Source organism: Chaetodon auriga, chromosome 15 (genome assembly GCF_051107435.1).
Source record: "Chaetodon auriga isolate fChaAug3 chromosome 15, fChaAug3.hap1, whole genome shotgun sequence".
Lineage (NCBI taxonomy): Eukaryota > Metazoa > Chordata > Actinopteri > Chaetodontiformes > Chaetodontidae > Chaetodon > Chaetodon auriga.
In genome coordinates, this window is record NC_135088.1 from 12,726,049 (window position 1) to 12,752,900 (window position 26,852).

The 26,852-nt window shown below is 41.2% G+C and overlaps 1 protein-coding gene across 4 annotated transcripts in view; it reads left to right on the forward strand.

The window, feature by feature from the left end:
* Positions 1-26,852, forward strand: part of cadm2a (cell adhesion molecule 2a) — a 201,446-nt gene that overhangs the window by 165,081 nt on the left and 9,513 nt on the right. For 2 of the 4 annotated variants that reach the window (XM_076750560.1, XM_076750561.1), the window contains 4 exons: positions 10,138-10,299; positions 10,808-10,898; positions 11,006-11,184; positions 15,319-15,432. In XM_076750560.1, the coding sequence (XP_076606675.1) occupies positions 10,138-10,299; positions 10,808-10,898; positions 11,006-11,184; positions 15,319-15,432 (546 nt within the window). The remainder of the gene's footprint in view (positions 1-10,137; positions 10,300-10,807; positions 10,899-11,005; positions 11,185-15,318; positions 15,433-26,852) is intronic. The other 2 variants (XM_076750562.1, XM_076750563.1) reach the window with 1 other exon arrangement.

The window sequence follows — 26,852 nt, forward strand, 5'->3', positions numbered from 1 at the left end:
TGGTTTCTCCCAGTGGCCTACTACTGAGAGAGGAGCTCCCTGTAAGGCAAATGGAAACATAGCCAGGACATAATGTTCTTTTAATTTACCACAGAAAGTTAACAGGTAGTCAGAGATACCCTTGGTGCTTTGGAGTGAAGGTAGTCTCAAGAGGATATGCCTTCTTATTAAGGTCAGATGCTATAATTCTCTCCTCAACTTGGCACACGACTATCTTTAATTTGGGCCTTGTGCAATTTTATATCAGTGCATTATTCACTATGACAAGGTTGCAGCCATTTGCCCAGAAAGAACACGAATAGTGTGTTCAGGTTTGCCCTTACGTGTAAATGCATTCTGCAGTGCAACACTGTTGATCCTCATGATATAGGAGGCAGGTTTTTTTGAAATTGCTCGTGCAAAGACAGGAAAAGGAGCGTCAGCATTGTGTGATCATTTGTCTCTTTTTAAAGGAAACCTTGGCAACATTGTCCCAGAACAGAAAGCAGAACTTTGAGACCTTATACAAATGTCAGATTAGAAGATTCTTGTCAGATCTGCTTTTGGACTGGTCAAGAATTTCGATCGGAGGTGATGTTTTCAGCCCTCGCTGAATTTCACCCAGAAGCTCTCTCAGCGTCTGCCATTACACCCTTTCTACCTGAGCTTAAGCCCAGACAGCTCAGCCTGCTATCTCGCATTAGGGTTTCCCAGGGTCCAGATAAGCAAGCAGATAAGTCCAAATCAATGCCGGTTTTCCTCACAGTTTTAAGCAGATATCTTGGTATCTTTCCATTTATTAACTAGTTGGGAGATGATAATGAATCCATGTCATCACGTTTATTCAGACTTCTCTCAGAACATCGTGTATGCTAAAATTCCTGATTTTTAGCACCCCAGGAAACCAAATTTGTGAACTTTTACGGAAGTGTTTCCCTTAGTGGCTTACCTGGTCTCCATTGCCTTTTTATTACACCCTTTGAAATCATTTTTAGGAAGGTATGTGTAAATGCTGAAACGCCTGTTGGTCTCAAAGTTGTAGAAAACTGTGATCCCTTGATTAATACCCTGTCTTTCCTGACAAGTAGGTGTCTGTTTTTAATTAGCAACTCATTGCTCAGTGTGATGCGTTCGTCAGACGTATTCAGGACATGTTTGGTTCGGGAAAGAAAAGTCTGTTCTCGAGCTCATGATTGACACATGCACATTTTCACATTTAGTTCTTCTTTGTCACACCATGAATGCATTCCTGCTACTAATTGGTCCACTTTCTCATAGCAATAAGAAGGTGTGAATTATTATCTGGACACAGTCGGTCTGATTCGTTATATATGGCGGCGGTGGAGAGTTTATTTGTGTGTAAATGGACTTTGTATTGCATCTAAATGGGGAGATCAAAACCAACCCAGCGAGCCAGTCTCTGCTGCTCTGACTCTCTTCTTAAGACTGACTAAATAAATAAACATGAACACCGAGAGCACGGCATGTTTATACACAATCTATGCATGCGTGTGTAGGTGTGTGCGAGTGCACTTGAAGTGTTCATCATCCTGACAGGATCGGGGTGTGTTCAATGTGAAAAGCCATCTGATTGTGGGTGACCATGCTGGGAATAAATGACAATTGTGACATATTGGTGTGGGATCTGGGGGAATAGAGAAGATTATATTACCAGCAGAGTCACTGGAGCAGTCCATCACCCATTCGCATTCAGTTAACGGACACCCTATGCTAAGTGTGTGTGTGTGTGTGTGTGTGTGTGTGTGTATCAGCGTATATGTGTGGGTCTATGTGAGCAAAACAGACAGATGGAGCAGACAGCCCACATGTAAGGACATAAGCTTGTGTGTGTGGAGCAGAATCCAATATTCTTATTTCTCAGTGTCTTTGTCCCTCAGATCCCCTCAGTCCCCACCCAGTAATGATATATTTCTATCTCAGTTACACACCGTAACCCAGAGAGACCTCTGCCAATATCACCACATGTAGCACTTGTTTACACACCACTGAACCAGAGGGAGCTGTGTGGAGACCAAGCAAGGCAGAGATGAAATGAATATTTATTTCAAATAAGGGTGGGGATGTTCGCTATCAGACTCGTATTATCATACTCTCTGACCTAAACTGTAGGGGTTATTGCTTCATCGTGTTACAGGATAACTCTATTCCAAGGGGGCTTAGGGGAAAAAAAAAAAAAACACAAAGATTTGATTCAAATTTGCTTGCGGTCACATCCCTAGTCTGTTGTCAAAGTTGTTAGTCAAGGACAAGAAACTATTACTGCAGACATACCCTGCACTATTTTAGGTCGTTGTCTGCTGACTTTTCAGTGCGCTATCGCCCAAGTCTGCCCCGTTCGCTGAAGAGCTGAACAGTGACTGAACAACCTTTTGAAATAGCGCCGGCTATTTCTTCATTTATGGGTAATTGTCCTTGACTATTGTGAGTGAGAACAGAATAAGGTGGCCATCATTATTCTAAGGTTTGCTCTGGAAAGAGCTATTGAGCAAAGTGAATAGGCAATAGCTCCTGGAGCTTATTTCAGAGAGGATGATGCTGAGGAGGACGAGACCTCTAGCGGCATAGTGAACAATAAAATAAGTATTAACTTCAGGAATTTAAAGAAGTTTTCTACTTACGAGAAAATACATTTTCAGTCATTTCTGCAGCATTAGACAACCCTGCACACTGCCTAAAAAGTCTGCATTTGGACTACATTTATACTATCCAGCTCCCTGGGGTGGAGTGGATCAATGGCCATTAAAGATGTAATTTCAAGATGGCTCCTGCAAGTCACAGTGGCATGAATAAAAGATGCACACACAAAATGCATATTCACCTTCTCTATCCTGCATACACGTCCATGTGCAGCACAAGCACAAAAGCACACATCATGCACAAGCACATGCCTGAAATGAGATATGTGGAAATCAGTCAGATTAGTATCTAATCTGGCGCTGGATGCAGCTCTCTGGTTTTATGCATCTTTTTGTAGCAGCGTAACTTGAAGTTGCATCAGTATTTGTCTTCAGCCACAAGATGGCTGGAACCAAGAGCAGAAATATCTTGAGCACCAATATCTCTTCCTCTTCTTTCTTTCTGTATTTGAACTTGTATCCCCTTGATTAAATATGCCGAAAGCAGAGGTGTAGCAAACTTATCCTCTGTCTCTGGCATCATCGGAGTGTGTGATCAGGTTAACAGACTTAGACTCTGCGCACTGTGTCGAAAGAAGAGGAGGTCAGATTGCTACACCCACTGTCTATGCCCATTAAGAGCAACATCCTGGAGGTGGAGTACCTGTCCAGTTTGAAATGCCAAGGCACCAAGACAGTCCAGACCTCTCCGTTTGAGGGCAAGCGAAAAAAACGTCTTCACAGGCACTTCTGAGCTATGAATGCTCGGGGAGTTTCATGTCAGAAAGGACATTATGATACACAGGTCTGCCAGGCACTGATAGAAACTCTCCTAACATTTAATATTGCTCCCTGGTCGTAGTCACCCGTCAGTTAAGCGCAGAGTCGGGCTGGTAAGACAGGTCAGACAGGGGAGGATGCTTACAGGCTGCCAACAGGCCCAGCTCCCTGAACACTGTAGCCAGAAAAAAGTGCGAAGACGGAGGAAGGCACAATATATCATCTCCACACCTCGCTGGAGCTTGAGCCTGCTGTGTATTAGTGCTCCTGTTTTAAAGTTTAGTCATACCTATTGCTGTGCAGCTCTACTGAGAGGCAAAAGAAAGCATGCAGATTAGCTACTTATCTGACGTGTTTTTTCTGTCTGCGTTGTCAATTTTATTGTATTTAAATGAATGTTTGGTGCTACTACTATGTATTTTGATTATCGTCACCCTCACCCACAGACCATTTTACATTGTTCCCGCTTGAGCAAATTGTTTTAAATCTCAGATGGGATGCAGTTCAGGGTATGTTGAGTCAGCCCTCGGACCCCCCGCTGCCAGGATTAATCAGCTCTGTCACCGGTGTTGATGATTCCTTCTCCGACCCCAGCAGTCCTCCGCTGTCTTTCTTGTCTGCTCCTTCATCTTCTTTTCTTGTGTCGTCCCTCTCTCCTATGAAATGGCATAAAAAAGGGTCAGATTCTTACAGTTTTACGGCTGTCATTTCCATTTCTAATCCTCCAAGGCGCTGTCTTGGCTCACACCAATGATGCAGAGCTCTGAGCACCCACCCACTGAACAGTGTGCCGCAGTCACAGTCAAATGCTGCCAGGCTTTTTGTTAAGGAGAGGTATTACAGGTGAATATGGTAGAATGGGGTCTATTTTTCCTATTTAAAAAAGATAGACACAGTTTGAAAGACCTTTTTTGCACATGTTGAATTTCCCAACAATTTTTATGTAAATCATGCAAATTGTGTAAAAATATACAGATTCATACCTTTGTAAATCTGCACTAGTGTCTGTTTCTAGCTGTTTAGTTGCTTTAAATAAGCATTTTGTTTGTAAGCTAGTAGGCAGAAAACAAACCTAAAATAAGTTGTTCCTAACATCTCTTGTGACTCACATATGCATCTCAGAAAAACTGTGGCAAGCTGTTATGTTTTCCAGCTCTTTCATTCGGTAGGTTTCGACCATGTCCAAATCATCCCAAAAAATGCTGCACTGTACTCTGAAAGAAAAGAAATTCTGTCAACGAGAACAGCAATTTATCTACAAGAAGACTGAGAAACATCTGTGCAATAGAGAGCCAAGAGATGTGGTAACACTATATTGTGTGAGGGCAGTGTTAGCCGATACATGTGGGGCTGCTGCTGGCTTCATTTTTTTTTTCTGGTTAGCACTTGAGTATGTACATCTGAATGTGATATACAGTAATATAGGCTTTCTGATACTGATTTTAGTGTTTTGTTCTGAATCACGCTGCAAAAGAAAAGAGCACTTGTCCCCACTCAAGACTCCATGGTTCGTTTTTTGGTCACACTTTATATTAAAGTGCACATATTCACCATTAGCTAGTTGCTTAGTAGCCTGCATAATCATAGCATATTGTCTCTTTAATGGTCTAGTTGTAGCGTAAGATTAATACTAATATGCATGCTAATAAGCAGCTACTTAATGGTCAATATGTCAACCTTTTTTTTTTTCTTTTTTTTTTAAGTCTCCAACAGTAGCTGATCCTCACTGCCATCTCTGCTCACTCAAGCCAGTGAAGAAGACAGTTGCACCATTTTGGAGAGCATGACTTCAGACATCCTTCCAGCAATCCTGGCTGTTTATTTTGCGATACATTATGCACCATAAAAGCCAACAACATGTGAAGTTGCCAGTGGCAGCTCAAAGTAACTCAGCATCTGCTATGTAACATGTTTTTTTTTTATTTTCAAACATTTTTAATCAGCTCCAACAGTAACCCCCCCCCCCCCCCAAAAAAAAAAAAAAATCAGCATGTGTGGCATGAGACTGGCCAGATGAGTTTTTTGATTGACAAGCCTGAGCTTTAATGGCAGCTCGATGTCAGCTGCTCCTTTCAGCTGCACTTAAACTGTGATAAGATATTTATAGACCAATTATACCTACTCTCACCCACACACATGCACACACACACATACTCTTGAGCACACACACACACAACAGTGCAGAAGTGGATGCAGATTGGCACACTTTAACAGCAGGGTATTACTTGCTGTTAGACAACTGTTATTATGTCCTCAAAGTGGATCTTAGAAGCCTTTGGACCAAATAATGACATTAATGAACTCAAACTTTGGGGGAGCAAGTCGGTTTTTGTAGTACTCTTATCCTGAATCATGCAGAAGCAATCAGAGTTCCTTCAAATCGCCATGAGACAAGAATCTAAATGGGTCTAGACATTTAAAACACACTCCAGAAAGTGAGTTTCTCGATCTCAAACTAACTTCAAAAAGAAATCTTTGAAATCTGTTTTGCTGAAAGCGAACCTACAATAATAAATAGTTGTTACAAGAGCGTCACTGAGTGCCTATCACGTTGATTGAAGTACTTAAACTCTGGTCTCAAAGAGCATAACATATGAGCACAATCAAACCGCACGATTCAGGTTGACTCATTCAGTTTATCCAGACGAGCAATTACAATATTTTGACCTGACATATTCATAAAAAACAAAAACACTGTACTTTCTAATCCTTTTGTTAAATTTGTGCGGAGACAATAATATAGAAAAATTAGGAATGATTTTCCAGTCAGTGCATTAATTGAATTTTTCTTTGTTTAGCTGTTGGGAGAAGTGACTGAGCTGTCAATCAAAGTAAAGGTGAACAGCTATGACTCTTCTCATCATGTCAGCCGAATCATCAGGGTTTGATGAAAGCATCAGTTAGACTGATTACCTATAAACCTCAATGGCATGGTGCAGAGTATACGCACTTAGGCGTCTCATTCAGTAGTGTGCTGCAAGCATTTTTTTCCTAAGATGGCGAAGGTATGACCCTCCCTACTCATTGCCTTTGTTGACTGGGTTGGTTAGGTTTATGCATGAGGGGTGGGTAAGATGAGAATATCAGGGTAAGCCAATTAGAGGCAGAGTAAGGTGGGCCATCCTATATTTCCTTCATCCTACTTGCCCTGTCAGTTCACCTCAAATATTAAGGCAATAAAATATGCCCTTTGGAATATTTAATAATGAAATTAATTGGAAAGATTAAGCAAACAAATCAGAAACAGAAATCTGCTGTCAGAATTACAAACCTTGCAATGCTACATTGGTGCATTGGGCATAAACCTTAGGGCCGCAGATGCAAGAAGAAACACACATTTAACTGATGAAGAGACAAAGAGGCAGGGAGAAGCAGTCTACGAGGACGTGGAATAACTAATGGAAATAGTAGGAGAGTGTTTGCAACTGCTAAAGCACGCCATGATATTAGATATTCAGTGTCCTCTCTCTCCAGCCATCCACTCTTCTTCCCTTGCCTTTGTCTCCTGCAATTTCTTCTTTGTGAAGAACTACATCCATTTTCCCTCTCTCCTGTTGTCTGGATGGATGTTGCTAACACTGCAGACCTGTCAGTCATTCATCTCTAGGGGAGGCGGGCTCACTGCCTCTGTTGGGGGAAGTGACTGAGCAGAATAGTTGATTGGCAGAATTGAGAGAGAGAGGAGACAGTGGGGTGGAATACTTAGAAAGTGGAGCAGATGAGCGCAGAGGAGAGAAGGATATGGAGCGTAAACAGTCTCTTTAGGAGATACAAACAAAGGCGGCCAGCATGAGAGAGACAGACTGTACATACACTGATGCTTTTTTGAATTTTCTATGATGAGAAAATAAAGGGGACACGATTTTACAAAGCAGGGCAACACCTGAATGCAGAGATAAGCCTGGGCAGCTGAAAACAGTATAATAGTGATTTTTTTTTTTCCTCTTTTGAGAGAAAAAAAACCTTGTAGGAGTGTGGATGAACCAGCTTGATATGATTTAAAATACTGGCAGCTGGCACGATGTGAGCAGACCAGCCACCCCCCCAAAGGACTGCATTAAAAATACCTGCTTGGAGGTGGATACGTATAAGCAATTAAGTTGTGAAACAGCTAGAAGATAAAGGCAAATCTAGCAGTGGTAAGTTGGCACTGCTGGCTTGAAATTGTGGTCCGGAAGAGGATGGTCATTTGTATTACATAACGCCTACACTACTTAACAGTTTCTGAATTTAGGAGAACATTCGTGTCATGTGTGTAGGCTGAGGCTTGGTCCTAAATTGACAGATATCTTCAAATATCGTCTGCTACCTCAACACAGCCACAGTTCTTGAATTATTTATGTACAAATTTGTGCAGGAATCACTACAGAGGACTCTGAAGTTTATATACTTGTTTATATACATAAAATTAGTGGCTGCCAATATGTTTTTAAGGAATTATGCTTTGCAGTAGCTTAATCTAGAAATATTGTTAAACTTGCCTTTTTCTGATGCTGAACACGTGTTTACTAGAGTCTGGACTTGAACGCTGGATTTTGGTGTCATAGTATTGCACTAGTACTGCGGCCGCCATCCACTCATAAGCACCTGCTTGTAACTCCAGCGCAGTACATACAATGTAGTGTTTCATTCAGTCAAACGAATGCTGACTGTGAACATAATCCAGGCAGCAATTACATTTGTCAGCAGAATGTAATTATGAATGCAAATTAGTTGTATATAAACATAATTTCTAGGAGAAAGGGTTGCTCTAGAGTGTAATTCTTTCTTCGGCTTTATTTTTACAGGCTGGTGAAAACAACTAGGAAAGTGTTAAGCTGTATAAATCAATAAGGTATGCAGAGAGAATCTCAGTTTAGTGCTGTTTATGGTCATTCAGTACAGTGCTGAAACTCACCTGGACAGTACACAGGACAATGTGACCAGGTACAGAGCGTCGAGCTCAAGGACAGTTTGATGGGGATGGAGAAAGTCAGTGTTGAGGGAGTCAACTCTGTGACCTTCTACTTAGAGGGGCCTCTCTACCTACGAGGCATCACTGCTCTCAGGGATGATAATTTATATGAGCCAATAAGATTTCAAGGACACTGATGTGGTGGTCAAAGATTGGTGCCATGAGGGCTGGTCATGAAACTTTAATCAAACACATTTGGCCTATCTAAGGCCTTTATCATTGGGGAGGCAAATGAAGCAAAAAGTGGAATGATGCAATCAAGGAGCAAGCCAAATTTCAGGACATCATGTAGATAATTTGAGGAAGCTGGGTTGGAGGAGCTCTCTAATGCCCTGGCAATGATTGGGGTGTTGAATGGCACGGAAAGGTGGATCAGCTGTTTGGTTGGGATTACAAGGCAGGTGTTGTTGGGACAGCGCTGAAAACAGGTTGTACAGATGGGGAGGACTGCGCATAATGACACTTTGCGACAGGGATGGTTGAAGTTATTGCCAAACATCCGATTGGCTCTGGGGATGTTTTTGCCCAAATGAGGCTGTAAATGGTTGCAGGATTGGAGGGAGAAGTAGAAGTGAAGTGCTGTTTGGTGAGATTCAGATTTTGCGTGGGAGTAGTGAAACCCAGGAAGCCACAGGCAGAGATGCTAGGTGAGGTCAGAGGTGGTTGAAAAGGCCCACAGTGTAAATCCAAAAATTACTTTCAGAGAGATGAGGCAGGTGGGTTTTGTTAAAGCCCTGACCTCAGTTGGATGTGTACTGTAGAGGTGTTGGAGCAGCATGCAGGGAGTGTGATGTGAGCTGAACGTTTTAGCTCAATTGATGATTTTATTTGTGTGACTGTTCTTTTGTGTAAAACCTTTTTCATTGCAAAATTCTCAAAGGAAAGGTGGCATCCATAATTCCCCAAAAATGCCCAAGAACTATGATGAAGATACTGTATAACCTGGTTTCCAAATAAGTTTTTAGTCATGGATTCAGCTGAGCACCAGGAGATGGTGTTTGGTGCTCACCCCATACATAGCTCTTAATAATTGAAATCTTCCTCACTGTCCTCCTCTGTGTGTCCCTCACTTGTCTTCCGTTTCGGCTTCCTGCATGATAAATGATGAAGATGGCCTCAAAAATTCAACAGACTACAACTTAACTCCCCAATGTTCTGCGCTGTCTTTGTTCCCCAACATTCAGTCCTACAAGAAAGCAAAATTTGCAGCATGGGACATGTGTGCTGAGCAAGTTGTTTTACCTTTTAGCAAGTAAGCAGCTGGACTTCTCAGCTTGACTAGCTTGTTAGAAATAGCTTGTGTCACATTCCTGTGGTCCATACAAAACCTGTTTTGTCTATGAATGTGGATGCAAATGACATATCTTTCACCACATTTCGGCAAGCTCATGTAAAGCCTCAAGCCAGGGCACATTGGAGCCACTTCTCAGAGAAAAGTCTTTTCTTCTGCTCGGGTTTGGGTTGGCATTTTTTGGGAAGTAGCCACTTAATGTCTGCTGTTTTGGGGATGTTTGTCACAGTAGGTTGCTTGTTGACAAAAAACTCTTGCAGATGTGTATTTATAACAATTGAAAATTGCTGCCTGGTATGTAAAATTACATTTTGACAAAACAGACGTTACCTGCACAACAACAATGTGCACCCCTGTTTATCACCAGCACTTGGCTTTGTTTATGAAGGAGGGCTTAACCGAACTATGGAACACAGGGGCACCACATTGGTGTGTGGCCATCACGCCTCGCAAGATAAATGTGCTGCATCTGTGACAGTATGCAACTCTCTCCAAAGGTGCCAAAGAGGTGAATGCAAGCGGGAAGACATTTACAGTGCGGAGCTCTCTGCAGCTGCACGTGGACAGAAATGATGATGGAGTGGCCTACACCTGCAAAGTGGACCATGTGGCGCTCACACAGACACCACAGCAAGCCACTGAAGTACTGGAGGTCCACTGTGAGTGTACACACAGACATGAACTCACTCAAACACACACATGGAGTGTACACATGGACATTAGGGAAAAGGAAAAACACATGGAAGAGGAGGTAACTACATCGCCTTTTCACAGTGGAGAAACCTGTTGGCATTCAACCTATTAAGACCCACATTTGTTGCAGTGTTTGAAGTCCAATTATTTCAGACTTTTTTTCATTCTTACATTTAGAGCACATGTGCTTCTATCCCTCAATATCTGGTATAGTTGGTATGGGTGGAAATATAATACTACATTTGAATCATTGTAATATCCTTAGAATGAGACATAATAAATCGAAGTTAAGTTATAAGTCATAAGGTGACAGCATAAATTATTATATTTCTGTTAGATTTAGAAAATTTGATTTTTAAGAGGAAAAGCCAAACTATTTTTGTGTCGTGCCTTTTTACCATTTGATTTTGAATCTCGATAAAAATTTATTCCATGCCGACTACCCTCACTTCAAGCCCTCTCTGTCTGTCCTAGATGCTCCTCGTGTGGAGATCATCCACTCCCTTGCAGTCCCTCAGGAGGGTCAGTACTTAAAGCTGGAGTGTGTGTCCAAAGGGAACCCTTCGTAAGTCACTCAAATTCTGCATTAGTTGATGTCAACCTTTTAAGTAGTGCTTCAGACAGGTACATGTGGCATGCCTTGTTTCTCTTTCACATCCTCTAACCTCACAGGCCGGATCCTGTGATGTGGACAAAGGACGGGGGTGAACTTCCTGACCTGGACAGGATGATTGTAGAGGGGAGGGAGCTCACCTTCACTTCACTCAACAAGACAGACAATGGCACCTACCGCTGCGAAGCCAGCAACCACCTAGGGACCAGCAGTGCCGAATATGTACTCTACGTCTATGGTGAGTTCAGAGGAAAGGCTGCTATGTGGGTAATCATGTTTGTTGTCATCACTTGTAAAGGAACAGAGAGAAATCTTCATCAGTTATTCATTTGACACCACTGATAGATGAAGGACATGTAAAAGGAACACAGCTGCAAGAGGACGCCTTGGACTCCAATAATATTATCTATAAATAGTGGAGAGTATGAATCTCACAGGCACAAGCACCAAACTCCATTGTAAAAACCAAGATTGTAATACTTCCTGATCTGCATATTGTATCACTGCTAAGAGTGATTAGTGGTGCCATCTCTCACGGGTGAATAAGGGCCTCAGGTGACACAAATGCCACCAACGCCTTTCCTTAAATAAACCTGCGTCCCAGATCCTCCACACACACACATTCACACACACCAGGAGCGAAATGCGTGAGGGAGGCAGAATTTAGTGCTGCGTTGTCAGGAATATCACGAGGAAGGATAAGTAATTCCTAGTAACGCTAGAGGAGGTGGAGGATAAAGGACTCAGTGTGAGGGAAAACAGATAGCTCATCCTTTTCTCCACTGCCATTTGTCTCTTGGCATTAAGTAATAACGGTTAAAAAAGGAGCACAGCAGTGACACATCTCTCTTCCTTCTGTTTTAGGAACTTAGGTCATGTGTGATGAGGGACAAAAAGCCAGTTTTTTTGGTCAGAGAGACCATACAGCTGTAGGCAAAGCAGAATCTCCCAGAGTAGATCCATAAAATATGACATTATTATCATTACATGTACCTATGGGGTGATTCAGTTGCTCTCACATTTAAAAGTAGATCCAACCTGATGAAAAACATGAAAGAATAAATCTCTCAGGTGCCAATGGCAATGTTTGCCAGAACTGGAGTGATTTCTAGTATGTTCTTGACTGTCCTCGATGGATGTACGGGAATAACCAGATGTGGACCTGATGAAGGATGCAAGGTTACTATCAATAGTTCATGAAGTGCTTTCTGCTGGTTGCAGCCAAGGCCACAGCAACCTTGAAAACCTCGTCAATGAGGAATGTTAAAACATTTAAATGCTACAAATGCTAAACAACATAATAAATGGCAGCTCGGAGGAGAAGCATATAAAACCATGAAGTTATATTTGATTATCGGATGGACTGTATATTCTATTGTATATCATTCACTTTTATGAACCCTCATGCCATAATTCTTTTACATTTAATTAATCTAAAAACTTTACAGTAAAAACCATTTTATACTTTCTACAGCTGCATAGCTGCAAGGATCCCTGCAACATAAATGTTGGTATCTGGCCATGTCAGCAAGGATTGCATGTGTCATACAAACAAGTGTAAACATGTCTGTGTGTGCAGACACCCAATGCAGCAAGAAGCACATACAGTCAATAGATGCTGTCTTGTTTATGCCATTGGCTGTCTGCATACATGGAAGTGTTAACACATCCAGTGGTGCAGTAATAAATTTTGCAGCCACGTGGATGCTGAAAGTATATGAGTTGGAACAGAACCATGTGTGAGTGATTTAAGGTGGAAAGTTTGTATGCTAGGCACTGTGGCCTGTTGATTTCAACCCTATTTACAAAAATGCAGGGAGGTTGTGTAGAACATAAATAAAAACAGGATGTAATAATTTGCAAATGAACACTGTCTGATAATATCCTTTATACAATCATGTGTTCACAAATTGGTGAACCTCACTCCAACTGAGCCTTTCGAGGATGCCCCTTTCATACCCAATCATGATACTATCACTACATATATTTACTGAAATCAATGAAGTTGATGAGGTAAAACATTAAATATATTGTCTTAGAACTGTTCTCAATTGAATATATGTCAAAAAAGATTAGAAAATTATCATGTTCTGTTTTATTTATGTTTTGCACAGCGTCCTAACTGCTTTTGGAATCGGGCTTGTTCAGAACAGAAATAAGACATAAAGGTTATTTATTTCTCCAACAAGAGGCTCTCAGAAGGATCCTGACTTAAGCCATATCGTTACAGAAATGACGGCAAGGACAGTCGAGTGCTTTAATAGATCCATGTTTCAAAATAGGATTGTAAATGTCATATAAAAATAATCTCATCTTCTAAATGAAAGGTATTTTAATGGCTTACAGCTTGATCTTGAGCTAGCACTGCTGAGTAGTGTGTGATGGGCAAAATTAAAATGGGTAAAACCAAGGTAAGGACAAGGCAAAATCCAAATGTTATGCAACTCAAAAATGACTTCTCCTAATTTTTGCTGTTTGTGAAGGCTGAGATGTGAAGTTCACCTGCAGAATTCACCACAAGTTAGCAGGGACAGACAAATCTCCAAATTACCATCATATTTATTAAGATCACTGAATGCGAAAGAGAAATAATGTAGTTATCTCCTTTTATAATTTCTTGGTCCACTTGAGTAGGTTTATCAGATCCCTTTATTACAAGTTTCATCACGTATTTCTGAGATTTTACACTTCCCTTGCTAATTGCCTCACATGCCGTGGAGCCTGTGTGCATCTCGCAATTCCTTCAAATGCCAGCTGAATGTAATAACAAGAATAACCAATGCACTTAATGACAGTGATGTTATTAAACTGAAAAATTCTACAACACCAAAAAGGCAATTGGGTATGGGTGGGTCAAAGAGTCCTATCCAGATTCATTATGTGTTCTTTTGAAATGGCACCCAGTCTGTTCCCACCCTTCATTAGTGATTAGCACACCTTTTAGCCTTTTACAATTGCCGCCATAATTCTTGGAAAATACCTTTTTAATGGTTTCCCCTCCAACGAGGAGACGTTTCCTCTCTTCCCTCTCTCCTGAAGACATGTACTTAGCTACTTAGTGATTCACTCTAAGGCTGAAATGTCACAGAGACACGCAGGACAGTTGGCCCTGAGAAAGAGTACCAAAGCCAATTAAAAGCCTCTAGCTCACCATGAAAACCAGAGTGTCAAAAGCATAAAAGCCAAGGTGGTAGTGTAACCTCATTAACTTTGTCACACAATGTTTCAGTCCCATTTTTCCTGTTGCTTTAACATGTGATAGTGAGAAACACTGTCTTGGATGGGGTACTGTTACCATTTTCCGTTAGTGAGAAGTCAAAAACAGAGCATGGTGATAACAGGTTTGCTACCTTTTCCTTTACTCATCCTTGCAAATGTGGATAATTGGCACAGATCATTTGTCAAATTACTTTCCTCATTTCATTTTATCCCACTGTCTTCCCTTTCATATGTTGAGAGGTTCCAAGTGCAGGATCTATCTTCACAGACATCAGGCAACATTAGCAGATTCAAGGTTAATCCTGTTCTCTTGCTGCAGAAATGACCCTCATTTTCAAAGACAGAACATTTTAAATCATAATGACTCGGAAAATATAGAGGATTGAGACTCTAACATAACATGAATATCTCAACTTTCGACTTTTTTTCCATTACCATTACACTTTAAGTACATATTGCATCACTCTTGTTCAGATTCTGCGCTTTGCCGAAGATATACCCACAGGCTACTCCCACCCATGCGGAAAATGTCAAAGTCTACTCCCATCTTTTCCTTGATTAACATGTTTTATTCATGTTTGTAGCCCTCATGCTCTATAGACTATAGGCTAAACAGTTATGACATGAAAGTATGTATGAGACTTGAGCTGATTAACACTGTGTTTGTCTTTTCAAATTTGACTCGTGTACAGTGACCCAAAGAGAATCATAAGAAGTCAATCATATGAGAGGCTTAAACTCAGCAGCTGCACAGTTCTGCGGTCGTTTAAGCTTCATGAACTACAGAGCAAAACATTAAGTCACACGGTAAAAATATATTTCAGTGATCCGCGAAATGCTCCTCTCTGAATTAGTGAGAAAATCTTGCTGACCCACTAAAAAGATCAGCAATGCTCTAATTAATGTATCTTGCGTATTGCATCACTTTGCATCAACAGTAATTCACAACTTCCTTTGAGAAAGTTTCGACATGATTATGCTTTGAATTGTGTCATAATTTTACCCTTTTTTGTTCCCATCACTTCACTATAATATTTTGTCTTGGACCAGTTTGTGTTGCTCTTTTGAAGTATCTAACTGCCCCCATGTGCATTCATTTTTGTTGTTGTTGTATTGTTTTTGTGTATATGTGTCTGTCTGTCCCCTCCACCAGACGCCCCCACAACCCTGCCTCCATCCACCACTCCCCCCCTACATCCCATCCCTCCAGATCCTACTGCTCTATTAGGCACCCACGCCTCAGACCCCACAGTCACTGGCAACAGAGGTACAGTACCACCCCACGCATCTCCACAACCCCCTCAGCATGCTACTGTGTATTCCCACTTCCCTCTTACTTCCCACTGTCCTATTACTTCTCTCTTAGCTTCTTCACCACCTCAAGTGTCAGTGCTCCTGAGACATGGAGACACCAAGAACTGGAAATATATCGTATTGCCTGGAACAAAATTCTTTGCTGTCATCTGATACTGTCTGATTCTCTTTTTACCCTTTTTGGACTGTAAACATAAACTCTGTGTCTTTTCAATGGACAATGACAAACTGTATATGTGCATTGAGTGAACTTGTGCTTTTACATTAAGGTCCTAATTCAGATCTTCTAGGTCTCTAAGACACTCCAAGTCATTGTATTCAAAAAGAGTCTTGCTGTTCAAATTCTCCATCCACTGTCCCCTTGGCATTTCAAAGACTTCAGTACTTCTGTGCCCTGAAACCCCAAAGAAGCAAATGTCATGTCCAACTGAAAATGTCTGGCCACTCGAGATGTCTCATCATGACTCCTAATGCTGTGTTAAATCTTCGAGAATTCTGACTTGAAAAGCTCTTTTCCAGAGAGTTAACATTGCTGTTTGGTGTTCCTAGAGAATCTATTTCTTGGGAATATGAATGCGGTTGATATAATCCTTTATAGCATTATAGTATAAAATATGAATAATGGGATGTCATCTATAATAAGGCCGAAAAGGAAATGTTGAGGAGGCATAAAATGCTGAGGTTTCCTCAAATTTCTGCAGAGGCTGACGACATGCAGAGAGCTATGGTAATGGATTTAAACTTTAAAATCACTGATATGCAACATAAATTAAGTTCTCATCTCCGTCTTGCAGCAGTAACGCCATCCACACAAAACCATGGACACAAGAGTTCGTAACTCACAAACCCTGCAATATGGACTCATCACATACAAGGTTAGGTGTGGCTGACTGGTTTGCTGCCAATCAGGTCTTGGTATGTTGACTCCGTGCTGCAAAAACTTGCTCCTTAGAGTCTGACTGTCACTTTTCTCGTGAGGAAGACGCTGCAGCTATAGTTAGACAAGGAAGGGTAGCAGCCACATGCAGAATACCTCTGGAGGATTACTTGGACAAGGTTGGGGACAGTTGGGGATATTTGAGTGGGCTGTTGTGTGGGCGACTCCTCCAAGTTGTAGGCAGAAGGTCACTGGTGCCTGTCATAGCTGTGACCCCACAATCCGTTGGGGGTCACCAGAAAGATGTTCTCCACAGAGGAGAAGTACCGCCGACTTAGACAGGGGATATTGCCAGGTGATAAAAAGAACAATTTGAGGAGCCTGTTAACCGTGCAACACGCTGGAGGCAGAGTTGGAAGACTTAAGGGAAGCCCTACCCTTCCTTCTGGTGTAGGTCACTGCAGTTCAACTCTCAAGTGTTACACACTTACTGCGGTATTACACTGCTCATCCTTCCCAGTAATGCCTTGTGCCAGTGTGCTTGGAAGGAACACTTGTGATCACTGTGAAACCTTCATTCAGGAAGAGCAATGCAGATTCCACTGGAGCATCTCTCAAGGATACTGCAGTGTTCTGCAGTATCTTTGGGAGTTTGTACATCCAGTCATGCATGGATGTGTGTGGGCCCCCTTCCACAGGAGTTTAAGTGCTTGGCCATTGTTATTGTAAGTCCATCTTGTATAGTTGTAGTGTCCATTTTGGTGACCTCAGGATAGGATCTCTCCATAATGCTGATACTGTAGTTCTGTTATCCTCTATTGCATGCTGTTGTCCATTTATTAGTCTGTCTTTGCCCCAGCCAGCCATCCTCAGTGGTTACTAGTTTTGGGAAGCCAAACGACTGACAAGGTTCCCCGTTGCAGACTGTATGTTTGCAGTAAAAGGAGTCAGTTGGGTTCATTCAAGTATCTGATCAACATGCCCCCATCTGGAGGTTTTCCTCCATGTCCTACTGAACTGACTCTGTATTTAAAGGAGCCAGAAGAGCTGGTTCGGGCATCTGAATAAGATGCCAACTGGAAACATCTCTATACAGGCTCTCTGGCACATCCAACTGGGAGGAGACCCTGGGGCAGACCTCGAACATGCCGGAGGGATTGCATATCCCACCCAGCTTGTGAGAGCCTCAGCATCCCTCAGGAGGAGCTGGAGGACATGGCTGGGGAAAAAGGGTGTTCTGGCATCACTGCAACCTGGATAAGTAGCAGTAAATAGAGAGACTGAATGGATTTCACAAACCTCTGGGAAATTGCCTATTAGCCTGTGTCTCATTTATTCTATCTAACCTTTATTCATGGTGAATGTACTAATGATGTGATCCTACATCATTTATTTGTTCTTAGTTTTCTAAGCAGCTGGACAGGAAGTGGTGAAATGTCCCTATTATTTTCACCCCATTTCAAAGACCGTCATGTGACTAAGTGGCGCACTTAATCACACAATGGCCCAGGTAACTCACCACCCCATGTGGTGGGAGGCTGCTGTGCCCTGTGCTGTTTCCCGCCCACATCTTGATGCTGTTCTATCAAAAATAAAGGCTGAAAAAAAATCTTGAAAAAGATCACACAATGGTGCGCAGTTAGACAAATCCTTCTTTGGAGAAAGTTGAAATGACCATTGCTTGGTTGAATGCTGTTTTTCTTGTGATTCAGCCTCTTTGCATGCTGTGCCACTACAATAATAACGCTGACACAGCGCCATGTCTGCTACAGTAGAGTGATGTGTCAATCAAAGATTTTGAGTGACATGTCAATTTCAAACTAATGTGCTGTGATAGGCTGTATGCAAAAGAACTTACTCACTCATATATCATTTTGATCATGGTTTCTAAAAGCATGTGACATATTGTTTTAAGGTGATTGATTAAGCTGACAATTTCTAATATATTTGTCGTTTAAAATGATTTTCGTCCATTGATGATATATTTAGTATCAAATAAGCTTTGAATAAAATAGTACTGAGTTGACTAAAATCACTAGTCTCTTAATCCTAAATTCTCTGCATTATTTCCCTGCCGCTTCATTCATTATTCTTAGGTGTCCACTCTCTCACCATATAGCTGTAGCAGAGTTTACCTTGCGTCTTGTCTCTGCTTTTTGCTCCCTCTCTCCATTCCTCTCAACTTCACGGTACTCCGCAGCCCCACTCATTCGGAATAATTTCCTCTCATCACTGCTGCTTTCTCTAAATTACCATCTTTAAAATCCTTCAGGAGTCTTGACTCCCCCTCTACCTTTCCTCTGCTGCTTTGCTTTCCATCAAAGCTTTTGTTTCAGTTCTCCCTCGCCCGCTCCTTCTCTTCTACCCTCACGGCTCTCTGAAGACCCTGTTAGATAACAGGCTTCCACACGTTGTTGGATATTCCTCATCAGCGTGTCTCAATTCTTCTCTGATGTCTGTTTGTGTAGTGCAGAGACACAAGAGGAGCTGAGGCTCTCAGTGTATCTTCAGGGAATCTAAATATCAGACTCCTTCACTGCGTCCCCAGTCACAGGATACTACACTATCTGCTTTCATGTGTCTACTTGATTTATTACCAGGTCTTTTCACAGGCTCTGGATGAAAGCAAACAACTGTGGAGCTGTACCAGCCCCGCAACGTTTTGTCTTTTTAATAAAGTTGTCTTCCTGTGCAGATGAAATATGCATTGTAGTTTTCACGACTTTAACCTGTATGCAGAATTGTAGCATATTTTATACCTGGCGAGCACTCTCAGGTGTATCTCTCTCTGTTCTGCCGTCTTTTTTATATTGCTCTTACATCTTTCCACTCTTGTCCATCATCAGCATGTTGGATTTTTCCAAACAGCAAAAAACTACCACAACTAAGGCTGAGCCATCTTCCAGCTAACACTTTGGGCAGAGAAGAGACAAGCAGTCGGTAGTAAGAATTTTTAAAAAAAAAAAAAAAAGGAAAGAAAAGAATGTAGATAAAAAATTTAAATAAGCAAGTCAAATAGAAAAACATGAATAGTATCACAGGAAGGGCTGAAGATTGAGAAAATATTTTTATGTCTTTTCAAGGTTTTTTTTTTGAATGGCATGAAGATGTCATGTGTTACACATTAGATGCACTTACTGTGATTTGTATCAGTCCTTGTGCGTGAGTGTTTCCACTCCTTGCATATGATTTTAGTAACACAGCAAGGCATCATAAACAGAAGCTTGCAGCCACAGGTGATTTCTTTTTAATATTGTTTACTTTAACATATTTGTCCAGGCTAAAAACTCTGGAAAGTAATCATGGCCATTTGAGTCTGGCCCTGACTTGGGATTTGGAAAATGGCAATGACCTCTACATATAGGATTTGTAAAATTCAGCAACAGTCAAGAGTGTTGCTTTGTGTGTTATAGTAATTCAAGTGCAGCGTAGAGCCTAAAAACACCACTGTTATTATGGCAGCCATCAGTATTGGCAAGTTTATACACAGCATGACAAATACAGGTAATTCATTTATGTTGCATGTGTGTGGAAGAAGCCTCCTGACTCATTTTCTGCACCATCTTAGACATAATGGTTTGCTGTAACTGGAGCCTTCATTTGAGTTCATTTGTGAGATCTGAATAATGAAGAAATCAATGATTGCCTAGATTGTTTTTTTTTGTTTTGTTTTGTTTTTTTTTGTTTTTTGTTTTTTTTGCCATCATCGCACTAAATCAGTTAGAAATATAGTAAATCATGTATTTGTGAATTTGTGGCTTTGCGCATCTCTTTTTTTCTTCTGCTGCAACAATCTGAGGAGTGTTCTGGTATATTAAGGCTTAATTATTATTTATTTATTTATTTTTGCTCATTGTTATTTTCAGATTCCGTGTCCACAGTCGCCCTCTGGGCTCCCAGACTTTCAGTGTTAAGACCTTAGTCGTAATTGAGCTCCTGTGATATTAGTGCTCTTTCAGAGTCAAGAGTGAGGTCTTGGTTTAGATTTTAATAAGCCCTGTTAGCTACCATGACAGCCACAGGTCAGTGGGAAAGTAAGGTGACACCGCTGGACTGCATATTCTCTGCAGTAGAAATATAAGGATTAGTGTAAAGTTGGACTATCATTCAGCCCACAGGGAAATCTGGGTTTCAACGATCTGGGTGTTAAATTAATTCTGTATAAAATAACTGATTAATGATCAGTCTGTCGCCTAAATTTGGAAGACATGGTTACTGAACTAAGCTTTGCACAGCTATACAAATATGCACTGTCGTATTGTAGCACCATTATTACTTATGTGATACTGCTAGGTTACTCATATATTACCATTTTGGGACCTTGTGGCCAGAATGATCTGTACAATTTTAGAGAACAGTTCCAGGTGCATTAAATGTAGATTTTTTGTGCTTTTCACTTGTTTTCAGATGTGCCAAAAATAGCCTTTAATTCACCAACAAGATATCATCCCACACAATCCAGGAGTGAGGCAGAGGCAGTATTTGCATGACAGGCGTAAATTGGCCACAGAGGTGAAAACAGCTGCCTGCACTTTTTCTCTCTGTACATAGCAATGAGCTGCTCTCCTCTCCGTAGTTATAGGATGGAATATTCTGTATTTACTAAAATGTGTGTGTAAGATATGAAATGTGACTTTATTTTACAGTATGGATTTACAATAAGAGCTTCTTACAATAATAATAGCTTTTAGTATATCTTATTTTGTTGACATGAGCCAATGCAATAATGTACCATTTAATGGAAGCATTTACTCATCCTTGCAGAAATATTCAGGATTAAATATTTCATACTGTCCACTCGCTGGTTCTAATGGGAAATGTAAATTTGGCATTAACCCGTGCCTTTTAATCTGAAGTGTTGTTGACCTTTGGAGTGTAGCTGGCGTACAGGTATGCAGGAGATTCCTCTGTTTTTCATCCGTACTGTAGAATGCCAGGACTGATGCAGGACTGCAGTCTGTGATTCACTTTATTAATGAAGTGCTGGCATGGACGCCCAACACACACACTGCTTCAATAGCCCAGCCAGCCTTAATGGCTATAATAACTCTTTCGCTAAGTATCAGAGGTCTATGCAATGTCATCAGACCCCCCTTCCACGAACACACACACACACACATCCACTCCCCCCTCTCTCTCTCCACCCCACCGCCACCACCGCCGAGTTCTCTAAAATTTGCCAAATGCTTTTTCATGGCTTGCAAATTAGCTTTGACCTTGGGAGGATGAAAGGTTGAATCATGCACAGGGGTTTCTTTGGTGTTTAAAATATTTACTATTCACTTCTCATAATCAGCATTCGTGTGGCCAACCCCAGCCCCTGTAGCCTGATAAAGGGCCCGCTGCTGAGAAGACAGCAATTATTCATGCCTGGTGTCTCTGCCAGTGGAGAAGACAGAAAACCTAAAATAATACCCATCTACCTCCTTGTAGAGGAAAAGTTCTCTTTTCTTTGGTCCATTAGTTGATCCCTGAGAGGAACAGAAGGTTTAAGTAAAGAAATACACCAACAACCATGGGACTCTTAATCAGAGTGTACAGCATAACTTGGAACATATTGCTAAATTGTGTGGCTAGTACCTGAGGTTTTAACGGTCACTGGGGATCAGCAGAGGTTGCCATGCTAATCCATAATCGTCATGGTTTTAATGGCTAGTGCTCTACAGCAAAACACAAAGGGATCTTTGCTCTCCTCTTGAAGTTGATAGCAGTGACTACACACTCGAGGAGAATTCAGGAGCAGAGGCAAGGGATTGGTCAGGGTTCAAAAGTTGGGATTAGTCTGAGCTTTCTCCCTTTTCAAGTGAGCGCTGGCCAAAAAGCTGCATATGAATGGTAATACGTTAAAACGGGACCGCTCTTACCCTGTTTGGCTTCCTGAGAACTGAGCCAGCTGATCTCTGCTGAGGCTCAGCCCACTGATCTTAAATTTAAAAAGTCCGTTTTAGGCAACAGTCGTGACTTCACCTGAGGATTTCCTTCTTACGGTCTGGAAATCAAACCTCTGCGACAAACAACAGCATGCAAAACCATTTCTTTTACTTTGAGCTGTTTGAGGAAGCAGTATTAGGGGAGCACATTTCCTTGGTGTAATGTGATGTTTGTGTGTTTGTTTTGTTGCAGCATATCTATCAGCAAACGAAAATACAGCTTCAAGCTGTTCATTTGTCTCAATCAGAGGTGCTGTCTAAATGAGCTATCCCACAGGATGAAACTGTTGGGAGTCGTTTCACTGCACTGTTCGGTGTTTCTGATCCAAAATGCTTGATTATTATATACCTGTGATAAACCCTGTCAAATCCTAAAAATAATGATGAAATATGCTTTTGACAAATACTTTAGCATGCATATCAAAGTCTGCATTTGTTCAGCTCTTTGTTTGGTCAGAAAGGCTACAAAGGCTGCAGTATATGTGGAGGCTCAAGCACACAGGATAAAGCAATCAGAACTGAGATTCAGGAGTTAACAAGGAAACCTGCAGGAGAGAATAAATGAACTAAAGGTGAAATCAAAACAAAACACAAATGACTCAAACTCTTTTATAATATCCTTCTCAAATTTGGCTAGGCTGTTGAAATTTCACTCCTGTTGTATCACTGTTGCAAATGTTTTAGGATTAAAAGGGCAGTTTTTACTCCTCGGGCCGTGTTTCACGTCTTTAACCCCACATTCACCTATCGAAGCTGCTTTAGAACGAGGACAAATCTTTTGTGAAAACTCAATAACAGAAAGGACTATTTTTAGTCCTCACAGGGCTTCGCACCTGCTTTATTCCATTGCTATTGATCTTGTTGTAAATGGAGGGCTCAGGTTAGGCCATATGATGAACAAAAGACATATTTTCTTGGGGGCAAGTGTCCAGGGCAGCTGATTGGTTAAACCAGAAAGGTTAGGTTCGTGTTGCAGTATCCCCGACGGGGGAAATGGTTAAATATTGAACAGTGCCAACCATCTTCTCTCCACTTTCTCTCCCACTCTCACCGTAAAGCTGAGGATCACAGGAGAAATTAAAACATAATGCAAAGGTCTTTCCACTTATTGCTGGGCAATTATTATTGATGGCCTGTCACATTAACTCGCTTTGGGGAAGAGTTATAGCAACAATTTGGAATAAAGTGTAGAACAGAAAAAGAGAAATCACTAGATCCTGGGGCTAGTGTTATGAATTACATGTAATAGCCCCTCTATTCATTAAATCTCAATGGCAGGGGACACTTCCAGCAATCTTGAAGAGGCACTCACGTGCGCAGGCATACATGCACACACACACAGTTGAGGCAGTCAACAATTTTCATTTGTTGACGTTAAGTTTTATTTGGTCCTTTATTAATTTTTCTCTGCGTGGGTCCCTCAGGGGATTGTCAGGCTTGTGGGGGCAACTGGCTTCCTTCAAGATCACTCATTTCTGTGTGGGCTTCTGTTGCTGCTGCTCTTGTTCTTGTTGACTCACACAATGCAATTCTTCCAAACTAACCAGCAGCATAATGTAGTTTTCTGACAGAAAGGCAGTAGCAATATACTCATGATGAAGTTAGATGAAGCATAGGTGTAACAGTGATGTGTTCTTCCTGCCCCCTTCCTCTGTTGTGTTTTATTGTTATTGCTGTTTTGAAGAGGTTATGCATTTTTGCCAAACATTGAGCTGCTTTGATAGATTGATTCTTACATGCGACTTAATGAATTCTTATGATTAATTATCTTGCTTTGCTTATAACTTCATGCTGTTACCCTGCTGACCACAATTTCTTTTCATTCGGCGGAGAGAGAAGAAGGTTGTTGAATATTCAAGATAGTGTCCAAGTCCACGTGTGGGCTTTATTGAATGATTAGCAGAAGTAATTTGTTTTCAGAATCTAATTAATCCACTCTGACCCAGCAAGCAATAATGTGCGAGGACACACACAAACACACACACACACGCATCTTGGTACCGTCTCCTCTTTTCTGTCTTTGTGGCTCTCTCGCATGCATGGGTGCGTTCATTCAAGATTGTACACACATGTGTCTTTCGGCCCTCTGCTACAGCCTCCAGGGACTCTTTCATCTTGGCAGTAGAGCCAGCATTAGATGCAGATTGGTGAATTTCCAGTCTCAGCCAAAAAGTTGGGCATAATTGACTCATCGAACAAGTGAAGTCTGCAGGCACTTTTCACCACTTTCTCTCCTTTCCTTTCTCTCTGTTTGCAGGCACTCTTTCTTTTGTGTCTCTAACTTCCACTGCAGCAGAAGTAATGCGGAGTAATATGTGTCTCTTTATGTTTCACATTTAATGATGTTATGTACGGTGTTTTCAATACTATGGAAGCCATTAGAGGTGAAGCGTAAAGGTTTCATTTGTTTTGTTTCCTGTGTTTGGTCACAGAAATTTTCAGGTAATCAGGACACATCTTATACAAGAGTCATTATCTTAGAAATAAGCAAGAAAAATCATATTAACTGCAAAAAAGTACAAAACAAAAGTCCCACCTCACCCCCTGGGGTTTCCAAAGATGTTTCAGTGTTTCTCATGAATCTGATTTCCTGTTAATGCAACTAAAATTGTCTACTTTAGCACAGTGGTATGCTCACACACACACAAGATTCCCTGACCTGCACCACAGACACAAGGACACTGCAGCTGTATAAGCTCATGCTTAAGCTAGCTGCAGCTTTATTGATCTGAGCAACTGAACCCCATTGTGTCATAGAGCTATATCTAAGATAGACAGAGGAAAAAGTGTAATCCAAAAGAAGACAAAGATGTCCGTGGGGGATGAATTCTAATATCAACAAATTTTACACCAACGCTAAAGAGAGAGAGGTGTATGCTAATCTACAGAATGGAAAGGCCATTTGAGTTGCTTAGTGATTGATGTATTCAAGGATGCTGCGTCTAATCATTTGAGACTGTTAATTTAAAAGATGACTTTAGAAGAAAGGCAGTGCAGAGGGTGGTACGGCCTCAGGCCCAAGAGATGCTTTAACAATACTCTGTATTATGCTCAGAATGGCAAACATCTCCAGCGTAGTTCCACAGACAGTGAATATGATATTTGAGGGACACGCACGTAGTACAGCAGGCTGTGAAGAACAAATATGTGTCATGTCAGTTGACAGTTTTCCAATTCAGAAAAAGCTGTTTACATGTCATGAAGGAGCTTCAGACAATCTAACAAAAGTGCTTGCACGTTGTGTTCTGGTTCTACAGACACATCAGAGTCAGGGTTGCATGTTATCAACACTGCAGTATCTACTCACATGTCAGTGCTGGAAGAGGAACATCCTTGTTCTTGCTGAGTTGTTGTTGTTGTTGTTGTTACCTGAACAATCACCCTTAATTAACCAAATTAACCAAGTCAAACCTTTTGGTAGTCAAACTCCTCAGCTGCTCCACTGAACTTCCCCTCTTAGATATTTAAGAGCTTTACCAGTTCACTGCTTAATGTATAACATGTGATTTTGCAGAAATTAAGGTCAGATCTGGCTGCTACAAATGGAGAGAATAGCCTGATTTAAGGAAGCGGCCCAGCTTTTCTTGTATGCTCATCATTTCTCTCCAGCTGAGCCCTTGATTAAACATTTGAGTTTCCACTTGAACTACCGATGTTCCTTTGCACATAATTTCCAAATCTATACAATACCTTTTTGGAAACAATCAAAGACTAATGATTGTTGAATTTGGTCACATTTCAGTTATAAACAGTGACCCTTTCTGGATGTTTAACCTAAAACTTACAGCATCCATTACATATGCGTCTCTCAAATGACTGTAATTGTATATGCCTTTATTTTGACATACAGTATCCTTCCTATTCCTTCCAAAAATGTAATTCTATGAATAATGTCATTTAATCTGACTAGATAATGGGACTGTAAATTATATTGTTTCTATTTCCAGCCTTTACACATCCTCTTGAAAGCCCACATAGTATCACTATCACATATCCTTCCACTGGAATCCCATATGAAGCCAACATCAATGAAATGGATCAGATGAGGAGTTAGTGGGGCAGTTTAAGAGTAACACTTTTGGTTCAGTCCGTCCGAGCAGTGGCTCACAGACACCCTGAACCCCTTTAATTTATTAAACAAGCCCAACTCGCTAGGCCAGGCGACAAGGAGAGTGTTATAAATATTAAAAGAGGAGTTTGCTCTGCCACCCACGCTCTCATATTAAATCACACAGAGAAGAATGTATGTGCCCTTATTAAAAGATAATGTGTTTTGGACCCATAAAAATGTATAACCCTCCTCTAGATCCCTTTTCTCCTTGTTGCCTTTCCTTTTCCGTCTGCTCCAACTGAAATTTCAGCCTTTTCCTGTCCATCAATCTGTACTTTTTCATTTCCTTTCTCTGTGTGTCTCCGTTGGATTTTTTTCCTTCCATGAGTAGCAGTGGACTAGAACGGAATACATAAGAACACAATAGATGGACCGTGTTTTGAAGGCACTTGCATGAAAAGTATTTACATGCTGAAACTTATGATGAATTTATGTCACACGCTTCTGTTGCTTCG